Below are 14115 nucleotides of genomic sequence, written 5' to 3'. Positions count from 1 at the left end.
AGTCCACAGACTCGAAATTTGATATACAAGATACTGAGATTTGGGAAAATCGATGTGATCGGTTTTCGGCCAGAAAATTTGCCGTTAAGGGGTCAAAGTTCAACGATTTGACCTTTGAGAATTCTACCAAACTCCTCCGACAATTTTCGGTCTAAACACTTGAAATTTGAGATATAGGTTCCTTGGACATGGATCTAATTTAATAACTTGATGTGAGCCAAAAACAATACATTTTAAGGGGCCGAAATGCTAGTAAACGATAAAGAACAAATAAAAAAGAAACAGAAGAAAAAAAGAAAAGAGTATAGAAAGGATAAACAGAAAATAAGAAACACTGGAGGAAGAAAGGATATAAAATAATAATAAAAAAACAGGAGAAGAGAAGATGGGGTGGGGAGAAAGGGAATATTAAAAGATGTAAAGAAAACAAAAAGGCGAAAAGAAAGAAGGGGAAAAATAAATTAAACGGTGCAGATTAAAATAATTCTCAAACAAAAATATAAGAGAAAAAGCAAGTAAAATCTGGTTGTTCATTGCAGTAAATTGTATCCAATACATTTGAATTAATAAGCATAAAAGGATTATCAACGAAAAATAAAAGTATACAATCGACGAAACCATGAAGCGTTCGTAAAAAAAAAAAAAAAAAAAAATGAAGCATTTTATATCTGCACTAGCTGTACCCAACCAGTGTTACCCGGGATAAAAGGAGAAAATATTTTATGAAGAAGTGGAAATTAATTTTGATGTCTTTTATTTGATAATAAAATTATTTTGTGAAATAGGAATAAAACAATCCATTTTAACACTAACCAATTAATCGTGATAGAACAAATGATCATGTGTAATTAATGTTATGGCAGGAATTACACACGCACGCTTCAAGTCGCACAATTTAGTTTATCTATCTATCTATCTATCTATCTATCTATCTATATATATATATATATATATATATATATATAATATATATATATATAATATAATATAATATAAAGCTGAACGTCTGTGTGTGTGTCTGGTCACGAATAGACTCCTATATGGTTGACTATTTTAAAAAAACTGATTACATATAATGATAGAAGATGTATCGAGACACAGGAATGGGTATGTTTGATCTGGCAGAACGGTGATTCATTAAAATTGTGGGGTCTGCGTTCGCGCCTGGTCCACAAAGTATGGAAAATAAAAATAAAAAAAATAAAACGTTTACAAGTGTTTTTGATATAGATGTACATAAGAATACTTTGATAAGTATGTTTTAACTTAAATAGAGATGGTATAATAAAATTGTGGGGTCTGCGTTCACGCCTGTACTCCATGGAAATATAGCACACACTTTAACAAAGAATTTTCATATCTATCTGCGTAAGTATACTTTGATAATTATGTTTCAGTTTGAAGAAATATGGTATGATAAAATTATTAGGTGTTGGTTCGCGTCTGACCTCCATAGAATGTAAATATATCACAAAGTTTAACAAGGTTTTTTAAAAGGGGCGAGAGTCCACAATAACACCTTTACTTTAATCTTAATTCACGTTACCTTTTATTTATTTTTTTGAGTTGAATCATATTGTGTCGAATAAATTCACCTCATAAATTCACGTTTTTATTAAAGTTAAAGCAAAAAAAAAAAAAAAAAAAAATCGGAACTTTAGACAATTCTCGACACAAATTTTGTGTAATTCTGTTTGTTTCCTTCTCCACTCCAGATAAATAGATAAATAATAAAAAAATAAGAACGTTTCTTGTTATCGTGTCAAAAGAAGGAAAAAATCCTGCTCATGTGATTACGTGTCTTTTTAAAAACATTTACTTAACCTTTTTATTTTTATTTATATATCTGTTTAAGTTTTTCTTGTCAGTGTACTAGAAGGAATTCAGTATATTATAACCCTTTCTGCGTGTTCTTTACATTACAATAGTACAACACTGAATCCGACGGCACAATACTACACCGTTCAATACTGTAAAACTGAAACGAAGCTGTTCTGATTGAAAAGGGTGCCATTTTCTTCTTATTCATATTTATATTGATTCTATGCTTTAAAAAACTAAAGTAATTACGTGTTTACTTTTTTAATATTGGATTTTGCTGTTTCGGATTATTTTACTAAAGTAATTAAAGCTTCATTATTTTTCAAAACTGTTTTTGTTTATTTGTTTTTCGATATTTCGTCGATATTATTTAGTAAGAGTGTTTAGCAGAAAAGCCAACAAACGACTACCCGAAAAAATAAATATACAAGAAATAAATGTTACCATAGTCAATAAAAATTCAGTTCGTGTTTTTTTTGTTTTGAAATAGTTTTTAATGCTCTTTACTTGAAATAATTTCAGCGAACCGAAATTAAAACGAAATTTGAGGCGATAACTACTTAAATGAATTTTTATATAAACTACACATGCCATAATCGAATATTCTTCAAGCAGAAAATAACGGAAAACATTAAAATATGTTTATAAATATTCTTTACGTTGACGGAACTCTCTTAAATTGTTAACACAGAATGCTTATGTGCCCCTCCTTCAAATTGAAAACGAGGCTCTCCATTTCAAAGTCGCTGCCATTTTGATTTTTTTTAAACTGGTTCGGTTCTACGCATGCGCAAATGACGTCGGAACCTGATTTAGTTTAAAGATTTTAAAAATTTACTTAATTTCGTAGACGTCTTAGCTCAGTTGCTTAGAGCGCGGCCTCATTATCTAAAGGTTTTGGGTTCGAATCGTGGTGTGAGATGTCTTTTTTTTTCGATTTTTTAAATTTTAATATTGAAACAGGGTTATTTAAGCCATTTTTCACGTGTTTATTTTTGGGGAGGGTTATTTTTCAGATTTTTTAACGTTCGTTTTTCTGTTTGGCGTTTTCTTTTTTTGTTTTTTCGATTTTTACATTTAACATCGTTCGTTTGCCTTGCGTTAGTTTTTTTTACTTTACCTATTCTTGTGTTTTGATTAACACCCCCCACCCCCGCCCGAGCACACACACCTTCAAACACTCGGGCAACGCCGGGTACCCCCTCCACCCGCTAGTGTAATATAAAGCCGAACGTCTGTGTGTGTGTGTCTGGTCACGAATAGACTCCTATATGGTTGACTATTATAGAAAACTGATCACATATGATGATAGAAGATGTATCGAGACACAGGAATGGGTATGTTTGATCTGGCATAATGACGATTCATTAAAATTCCGGGGTCTGCGTACGCGCCTGGTCCACAAAGTATGGAATTAAAAAATTAAAAAATTAAAAAAAAAAACGTTTACAAGTGTTTTTGATATAGGTGTACATAATAATACTTTGATAAGTATGTTTGAACTTAAATAGGGATGGTATAATAAAATTGTGGGGTCTGCGTTCGCGCCTGGCCTCCATAGAATGGAAATAGGCACAAACTTTAATAAATACTTTTCATATCTATCTGCGTAACTATACTTTGATAATTATGTTTTGAAGAAATATGGTATAATAAAATTATGGGGTGTTCGTTCGCGCCTGACCTCCATAGAATGGAAATATGTCACAAAGTTTAACAAGGTTTTTTAATATAGATCCACAGAATATTGTGATAAGTGTTTCAGTGTGAACAGGTATGGTATAATAAATTATGGGGTTTATCTATTTTATTTTTACTTTCATCATATTTTTCTTTGGTTTTGATTCCCCCAAATTCGAAGCTATCTCTTTAAAACCCTTCCTTTTCATAACCTATCATACTTTCATAAATCAGAGTCCATTTTCTGTAGGCTGTTTTTTAACCCAGTCAACGACGGGTACTTTTGCTAGTGTATATATATATATATATATATATATATATATATATATATATATATATATATATATATATATATATATATTCAAGCACGTCTGGTTGAACACGACTGAGTTTTTCCTCTGATTTTGTTGGATAACTTTTCAGTCCGCCGAGCGTTTTTTTTTATTTTGATTGGCTGGCATATTATGGTATTTGGTATATTATTATTAGCAGTTATTGTTCGGCCAACTTCTTCTCAAGCGCTTTCAATCGTATCATATATATATATATATATATATATATATATATATATATATATATATTATTAATATTTTTAACCAAAGATTTTAATATTTTAAGATAAATTAAAATTCAGTAATGTTAATGTACCAGTAAAAATTAAAGTAAAAATAAATTGACTCAATTATTACGCTTCATGATTATCAGTTTTCATAATCGAGCATTCATGCAATATTTTAGCAAAATCAATTAAAAATAAAAAAATGAAAATATCATTATTGTGTATTTTCTAATTCGTTCCAACTGTTTCGTGACCATTCGGATAATTTCAAACATTATGTCATTTAAAATTGTTCCAAAACAGCCTCTCTTCAGACGGTGAAATGTACTATTTATGCATATATGAACATATTTCTAATCCCTATTTAAGAGAACAAGCCGTTGAACCTACCCCATCACACTCTTCTATGTTTTTTTGTTTGTTTAATTATTTTCCGTTAGCCATGGAATTTACAAATCGACCCAATTTCGTATTTCTACTTTTAAATTATATTTCTACCAATAACCTATCTTAATATTACATTAATCCACCATGTGCTTTTTTATTTAAGTAATTATTTTTCTTCTCCAGATTATTTATTTAATTGATTTATTTTCTAAACACTAAACTACATCCTCAAATTCTAGTTTATATTTATAGGTCCCAACTATATTCTCCTCAATCTATGAGAGTTTCGTATCAGTTTTTTGCATCTACGATCTCATAATTAATTTTGCTTAATATTTTATTTATTATAGAAGGAATTGTAATTAAAAGGTTAATTTAAAAAATTATTAATTAAAGTTTATCTTCATTCCATACTTATTGTGTCATTAATTGAAATTTTAAATTTATCTTTTTAAGAAATTAAAATAGAATACTTATATAATGATAAAAATCAAAAATAAATAGTAATAAAAAACAATTACTTAAATAAAAACTTTCTAAGAACACTCCTAGACACATAAAGTACAGTTACGTGAAATAAAAAAAATCGACCCAGGAGTTTCGGAGCCATTAGGGAACGAATTATTCACACGCACATACACAAAGTACCTTATATATATATATATATATATATATATATATATATATATATATATATATATATATATATATATAAGGTACAGAATTTAATATTTTAATAGACAATTAAATAATATTGCCATTATTATCGATAGTTAATTTTTTTTTATTAATTTATATAATAAAAGAATAACAGAGAACCAGAAAAATAAAATAAAAATCGAAATTATGTTTTTCCCTTTCTCGTAATTCTCGATATTTTTTATTATATAATTTAATAAAAACAATTAACTTAAACTATCAATAATGATGGCAGTGTTCAATATTATATATAAATTCTAATCTTTTGAACAAAAAACAAAAAAAAAAAACAAACAAAACAAACAAAACAAGTATTTTTCAGAAGTGCTCAATACAGCGCTATTATAAGTGAAATTATATAGACATCAGAAAAAACTCAATCTACGTTTCGACGATATTAATCTCGTCCTGGGTTCAACACTGACTTAAAATGATTAACTAGAAGACTAATATACTGAAACAATATAAAATAAAATCTAAAATGAGGCAAGAAATAAAAAGTAAAATAAAAAACAAAAGGTTATTAGCAAACGTGACTTTCGATAGTGTTACCGTTCCCTTATTCCAATATACCTGTCAAACGTACACATACATCCCCTCCTCCTACCATAACCAGTAAATCAAACAGCCAAACAAAACGCGCGCAAGTTTGTTTTGGCACGAGAAACAGAAAAAGGAAAGAAAGAGGTCAGGACGCTTCAGATCAGTCTTTTCATTTTTTAAAAATCCTCCCCCCCACACAGACCTTAAGAAAAATCACCGAGTATATTTACACACATTAACTTCCCTTTAATATATGTGGATGAATAAGAGTAAATGTCTCACTCTAACTGTTTTTTAGCCGAAATAACTCATACTAGAAATAAAAATACTGAAACAAAATAAAATATATTCTTGACAATCACGTAATGAAAAAATTAATAAAGAAAAACTAACAAAATAGGCTTGTTAAAATCAAGTATCGATATTTCAGACGATTTGCTATTTGATTCTGTCTTAGAAAAGAAAGGTTGCCTTCATGAAATTTAAAATAGTTGCCCAAATTTTCTTTTCCACTGAAAAGCAATTGAGGTTACTCAAGATTTTATCCACATAGTGATAAACGATCAACAGGAACACCGAGTAAGTACTGACCAACATTTGAAACTGAAACCTGCTGATAAGAATTCAAATGACAACATCAACGCACACGTGATGGAATGCGTTGTTTATTCGTTCCGCTCAATTAATGATGTAACTCTTATATAACCAAATACACATTGACACGTGAGACAATAAAGCAATTGACCTTTTTTTTCAAGAACTTGGCGTTATCTTAGCGAAAAGTTAGTGGAGCCTTACAGTTCCACAGTAGGAACACATCCTGTCACTAGCTTGCTTAATTTGATTAGAAAACCAGAAGGCGACCATGCTGATCCAGAATAGTTTAAGATAGCATTTGATGATTTATTTGGATAATTCAGAAACGTAGTTTCATATTGGTCGTTATATTCACAACGTTTCAGCTGATGCAATATTCGACCTACTTTATGTGCATTTTTTCAATCTTAGGAACCTAATACTCGAAATTAACAATCTTTATTTCGAACACATGCCTGCACATGCTTCAAACTGGACTCGTTATTTAATTCTCGACGTTTGATTATTCTCTTTAGACATGATCGCGTAGTCATTCTCTTTAGACATGATCGCGTATATCATTTTTCTTGATAATTATCGCATGTAGTAAAGATTCCAATCTCCTATTTATATTATTAACCGTTTCCATATTGTATTCAATTCTATACTATTTAAGAAGCCATTATAGCCTAACATATATGTTGCTTTTTTGGGATATCATACTCCCCAGCATTCTTCTTTGTTAAGGATCAGATCGAAGGTACAATCTGCTAAGACTTGAAAACAACAACGAAAATGGGCATAAAAGTCTGAATGATCTAAGTATTTCAAATTTTCAATCCTGAACTCTTGCAGATTTTCATTTACATTCATTAACTTCATTTACTGATCTTATTTTTATGGACGATGTAAGAAGTTTTGTATTTCATATATTTTATGCCGAATTCAAATCATATTTGAAGTCTTATAATATTTCTCTGATTAATCTTCTCAAATTAGCGATAACCCCCTTTCCTGAATGAATGAACTAGTCCGAAATGACTATGAATAGCGCGTAGAAGTTTTTCAGAAAAATAATATTGTTGATTTCCAATAATGAGTTATGAGTTTATTAATTTATTTATCTTCCATGAAGTAAGAGTTACACACAAAGTCGCTATTTTATTTAGGAAAAATCCAGCTTCCCACAAGGGAATACACTGGAGTGGGACAAAAGTAAAATTTATCTCAGGATAGAAGGGTCTGACCATGGACAGAAAAGATGAAGTGTTTACCTGCTGTACTACGATGTTAAAACACCTGATATAAATGAAAAGTTCGCATGGAACAAAATAACAACAAAAAAACGTGATGGACGACACTTACATAATTCTTAAATTCTCACATCCGAAATTCTTCCATTTCATCACTCGACTACATTTTAAATTGAGTTTATTCTATTAATGTGATATATGCCGAATTGTTTGGCTTTCAATGAAAATAATATTTTTATAGTTGAATTCTAAATTTGAAATGTCCATCTTTAAGGCACGGCTAAAACGGAAGAAAGGAGGAATTATTTTTTGATGGAGTCACTCTTTAAAAATCTAACAAAAATCAAGTAGTCAATACGAAATTTTCATCGATTATTAAGTGAATAATAAACTTTATGCCGATGCACGTTTTCATAATCAATATATATATATATATATATATATATATATATATATATTTTTTTTTTTTTCCATCCAAACTCTTCTTTATTTGTGGTTACAAATATGCTTAAAATAATCAGCCGAAACTGAAAAAAAATATATTGTATTGTGGGGAGGATGAGGATTGTAAAAAAAAAACAAAACAACAACAACAACAACAACAACAACAACTGCATACGTATAAGATTTTAAGGTTGAAAATTCGAATTTTGTGTTTTGAAATGTGAAATAGGTTAATAATAATATGTTGCATATGTTAATAATAAATTCTTTCAGATTAGCAAAGATATATATATATATATTCATTATTTTTACGAAAAACACTACTTCTAAATCTTTGAAAAATAAATTAATAATTTTCCTTTAGTGAGCCCAATATTGCTAATATATCATTAAATAGGAAATGTTTTGAAGAATGATACCAAAAAAAGAAAAAAGTCGATAAACAACTGCACATTTTGATAAAAATACGACAATTTCTTTCAGCAATCTGTCATTACGTGATATTTTCTCACTTATGGAAGACAATAAAGGCCTACACACAGTTATTCGTATTTAAAGACAGTTGTTATCTCCTCCTTTTCCTTTTCGCTGTGACTTGCGCTTGACTTTGTTTAAAGTATGCAAGTTCAAAATGTATGAGGCATTTCATTTCTCGATGACTCCATCCCCAGTGCCGTAAAAAGAAAGTAAGTATTCATACAGGGAAAAGCTGTGTTACATTCTGTATTCATTTGATTTTTTTTTTATTATAGAGCGTAGAACGACAAAATTGTCCCTATAAAGAAAACAACACTACAGCTTTATTTTAAAACTTTTATTATAAAAATCAATTCAGGTAACTTGATTATGTAGTAGAACTGACCTATTTAATGTAACTGCCTTCCGCCTCAACCATCGCCTTGATACGGACCCGGAATTGGGAAATGCCTTTTTTACAAGTGCCGGCTTGAGCTCGGCGAATACATGGCGGATGGCGGCGATCAGGCTGGCTTTGGTGTTGTGGGAGCTCATGTTTGTGATGTTCTTGACGTATGGCCAAACGAAGTAGTCCAGCGGGTTTAGGTCAGGGGAGGAGGAGGGGAGTGAGAAAAGGGTACAAAGTCGTTGCAGTACTTTTGAAGACAAGCCTGGATCTCTTTGAACTTGTGGGGCAGTTTTGAGTCCTGCTGTCACACCCAGAGTCTGACAACGACCTCTGATTGCACCAGGGGATCACCATACTCTTCAGCACATCCAAGTACACATTGGCGTTGATCCTCACTTGAAACCACACAAAACTTATAACTATGGCCGGTAACTTTGTTTTCATCACACTTGGCATGTTCCTGCTATCCGGATTTTAATTTTGAGGGTGTTGGCAATGATCCTGTTGTCATTATTTGGATCAGTAGAGAACATGAGTTTTACAGCGGCGCATCTCCGATCTCACTCGTTGAATATTATGCCATTTTCAGACATGATAAAAGGCTCCTATCGCACTTAGGATTTGTACACAGGTCAACTAGTAGATGGTTTGTATATATATATATATATATATATATATATATATATATATATATATATATATATATATATATTAGTGTGGCATCCGTCAGTCGAAACGACTATGGATCAGCGCCGTATTAAGATGTTGCCTGTTTGCATCCTTTTGTGTGACTGTAGAGACCAATTCTTGATTTGCATAGTCTGACACAGCCTTGACATACGAAGGTTGTTATGCAATTTGCCGCTTCGTCCGGCTGTTCCGCCTGTACACTCGCTCTTCTCCTAGCTCTCTTTGCAGCATTTTCAACATGGAGGGTCCTCTCGCTGATGATAATCCCCTGGCGTATCATTTTCCTCCAGTCAGTTGGAGGATATATATATATATATATATATATATATATATATATATATATATATATATATATATATATATATATATATATTCGTGTGTGTGTGTGTGTGTGTGTGTGAGATGTGCTATTTTCCATATTTATAAGGAATGAGTGCTCATTATCGGTGATAGGGTATATGTTGATTTAACTTTAAAGAGCATAAACGAAGAAACACAACACGATGAGTGACATTTACATATCTTGTGAAAAGAAGTAGATAAATTAGGAAAGGAGAAGACGCAAAAAAAAAAAAAAAAGGCAAAAGACAACGAACAAAAAAGAAAGTAGTGATGTTAAGAACTTGCCATAATTTGTGCCAGCCACGGGGTGTTCGGTGATGGTATTTTGATCATTGTGTGTTCGAGATGCGTTCCAATGAGTTCACAGCTATGACACAGATCATAGTCATGGCACGCCAGACATTTGTAACGCGATCCTTGCACCGGTCTTTTGCAATTACTGCACACAACATCCAAATGTAATTCGCTGCTGTCCTTGAATAGCGGCCTCTCTAAACAAACAAACAAACAAACAAACAAACAAAAAAGATAAATAATAATAATAATAATAATAATAATAATATTATAACACCGACATGCGAAACAAAAGTACAGAACTACTACATGAACATACACTTATAAATAAATATTATTATAACAAGTCACATATCTACTGACGCATCTCCAGACACCGCGCTATAACCTAGCATTAAGAAAAGACTTTGTTAGTTTTACGCTATTTCAAACCTTTTCAGATTATTTAATGTTGAATCAGAATACTTATATATTATATACAATTAAGTGGACACTACTTTCTACTTTACTAATTGTTTGGCAGGTTTGCAGATCTATATCTTTCGCAACGGTACAAACGTATCACTGACCCTAATAGACCAACAAATATTTTGACCAAGTTACGAACAAAGATATTATTCAAAAGATTATTTTAGTTGAAATAATATGTAATAGTTTTACTACTACTACTACTACTACTACTACTACTACTACTACTACTACTAGTTAGTTATATCGTATGAATCCGATGATTATATTGTTGGCATTGGTTTCATCGATGTTTTCTTGTTAGAATTCGTTCTAGAAACACATCGGGTACTTACAGGAGAGACTACGAGAAGATTACCAACATCCTAAGTGAAAGTGAACTAGATGAAAACTTGAAACACTCAGGTAGTTAGTCCGTGTCATTAATCATTTGACCATCGTGATCTCACGCTACTACTAAAAATAATAAAAATAAAACAGGGATCAGATACTTCCAGAGGAATATATGGGAGAAACGATAAGAACACAAGAACGAGAAATTACTAAAAACAAAGACTTTCAGGAAATCGAAGATGGAATAGAGTGAAATTAACATATAGACCTTTAAAATGCACCCTAAAAGCTGTGGATATATTCATTTTACAGCATAATGGCGATATTTACAATTAGTTATTGACGGAATCCTCCTCGACGAACTAAAAGGATACCGGGAAGGGACGTTGGACAAATGACCTGTTAAGTATCAACCAAAAGATTCCAAGGGAAGCATAGACAAGAACACAGAATGTGGATCGACTATGAGCAAGCGTATGATGCAATTCTAAACATGGATTAAATGTTAAAAGGGGTTAAATATATCAAAAATATCAACTTCACAAAGAAACCAATGGAACGAACAGTGGAATGACAAAACTAAGAAACTAAGAGTTAAAGATATAAAGCAATTTTCCAAGTAGACTTTCTATCTTCATCAACATTCGTCATAGCAATAACTCCATTCACTAAATACTAAACAAATACAGTAGAGAGTACAAATTTCAATAAAAATGAAACAAATCATTTTCTTATGTGGATAATCAACGTCATCATAATCTGTTGTAACCTTCTTCATTTGGAAGATTTTTCTCAATTTCCTGTTACAATATATTTAAGTAGTGTGAAGCAACAAGATCCACTATTTATTTGTTGCTTGACATTTTTACTCATTAAATCCAAAGAAAGCGCATTACCATTGAGGCGTAATTAGGGAACATGTTTACAGGGGGTTGAGCATCGAGATGTCTGTTTATAATATATTTAAATTTCTGCATGTTAGTACCACCATGAAAGCAGGAAACAGAGATGGAATTTCAAAGTTTAGCAGCTCGAGAGAAGAAACTACTAGAGTAAAAGACTTTCTGGTATCGTGAGGGGTGTATGCAATGAATGAGTTGGGATTTTGTTAGTCGGGTTAATCGGTGGTATTTACATCGAGGGGGGTAGTAGTGCTATTTTATGGGAGCACATTCCATTAAAGTACTTGTAAAACGAGCAGAGCGATGCAGCATTGCAGCGAGGGGATGGAGGTTGGAGCTTGATAGACAATGTAGATCTATTAGATTGTAGATTCTTTTATGGACCCTGATCAGTAGAGACTAATGGTTGATGCATCAATCCATATATGGAAACACTATTCCATACACAGCCGAATGGTAGCTTTTGTAAAAACATGGGATAGTATTAGCTGTGAGTATTTGTAGCACGATAGAGGTATCCCACTTTTCTTTGCAGCAACTTTGGCAATATCTTTTATGTATTTGTTCCAATTCATTTTACCTGTGAATATTAGGCCGATGAGTTTGAACGATGAACTCTAAGCTAGAGTTTTATTGTCGATAGCGATCGATGGCTAGGAAGATTTTTTTGTCTTAGCAGCATTATATGCTGTCATTCATATACGTCCCCATTCCATTACAGTATAAACGTAATTTTCTAAGATTTATTTTATGTGAGATTGAAGTTTCTGAATTATTTTAAGTTAAGACTAAGAATACTATTATGTCGTCACGGAATATAACTGCTTGTTAAATGTGGGGATTACAAGAAGATATCGTTTTGGCACCAAATTATTTATATATTAAAACAGAAAAATAGTAAAACGTTAGAGCAACAGATTATGTGAAATGCTGTGTCAGCCATCTTGAAAAGTATTCCCCTTTTGATTCAGGGGAGATAATTCTTTGCTTTTCGGTTATTTCCCTTTGTAACCCTCCTCCTTTGAAATGTGATCCTTGTAAGAGGTTTTATGTGGATCTATTTTTAAGGTTGTTGTTGGCTTACAAATTCACTGGGTTCTTCTTGTTGGGACTTTGAGATGAGACTTGCTTTGTTTATTATTTATGACTGGAACACTTTGGGGTAATTCAAATGTGTCCAGTAACACATGTAAAGAGATGGCTGCATCATTTGGACGTCGCTCTGGAAGAGATGACCGACGAAGCTGATTCGCATGTCTAACCCAAATAGATGATTGTACATCTACGTCATAGACAACATTGCCAGAACAGCGTATTATGCGACCTTATATTTATTTTCCCCTATCATTACGGTAGTCTTTAGCCAATACAGGTTGCCCTGGAAGGAATTTACGGGATTTTGCTCCATGATGGCAATTAAACTGGTTTTCCATCATTTTGTTTCTTCTGTAAAATTTAGTTGTTGATTGGCGAATAGCATCAATTGGCAAACATAGTTTCCTATCCATAAGTGCTTCAGCAAGAGACTTTGCATTTGGATTTGGGGTATCTTTGTAACTGCTTAAAATATTTGCATTATCTTTTGAGTAGTTCCTTCCCCTTTTAATATCAAGAGGGCTCTCTTGAAAGTGTCCACAAACCGTTCTACTTGTCCATTTGATTGAGGATGGAAAGGTGGAGATCTCAGGTGCTGAATGTTGTTCTAGTTACAGAAGTCTGCGAATTCTGCTGAAGTAAAAGCAGTACCGTTATCTGAAACTAATACTTCGGGCACTCCCAACCTGCTGAAGATTTCATGTAGTTTTCTTACAGTTTCTTTTGATGAGATGTGGCTCATCTGAAAGACTTCTGGCTATTTGCTGTAAGAATCAACTAGCACGAGATAATTTTTTCCATTTATTGGTCCTGCAAATCAATGTGCAGTCGTGACTAAGGAATTTCTGGAGTTGGCCATGAATGTAATGTAATTTTTCGAGGGTACTTTGCAACTAGTTGACATTTGGAGCAACTCCTGACAAGTTCTTCTAATTGTTTGTCCATACTTGGCCAATATACATAACCACGAATCAAGACTTTCATTTGATTAATTCCTTGATGTCCCCGGTGAAATTATCTGAAGATGAGATGGAACAACAACACGTTCAGCAAAAAGAAGAATTCCATTAATCTCAGACAAAGAAGATCTTCGCTGAAAAAATGGTTGAAGTTGTTGATCAGTGCACTTATTAGGCAGCTGGTAGAGTGGAAGTGCAGAACTTT

General features: G+C 32.1%; 1 protein-coding gene and 1 long non-coding RNA gene across 3 annotated transcripts in view; one reads left to right on the top strand and one right to left on the bottom strand.

The window, feature by feature from the left end:
• The window catches only part of LOC145242465 (uncharacterized), a 276276-nt gene that overhangs the window by 39409 nt on the left and 222752 nt on the right, over positions 1-14115 (top strand). The window lies entirely within an intron of this gene.
• The window catches only part of LOC145242392 (uncharacterized), a 146359-nt gene that overhangs the window by 18607 nt on the left and 113637 nt on the right, over positions 1-14115 (bottom strand). The window contains exon 3 of the mRNA XM_080105452.1: positions 10145-10350. Within this exon, the coding sequence (XP_079961578.1) occupies positions 10145-10350 (206 nt within the window). The remainder of the gene's footprint in view (positions 1-10144; positions 10351-14115) is intronic.

Source organism: Euprymna scolopes, chromosome 1, assembly GCF_053919585.1.
Source record: "Euprymna scolopes isolate OS-2025 chromosome 1, ASM5391958v1, whole genome shotgun sequence".
Lineage (NCBI taxonomy): Eukaryota > Metazoa > Mollusca > Cephalopoda > Sepiida > Sepiolidae > Euprymna > Euprymna scolopes.
This window is presented reverse-complemented; position numbering and strand designations above follow the sequence as displayed.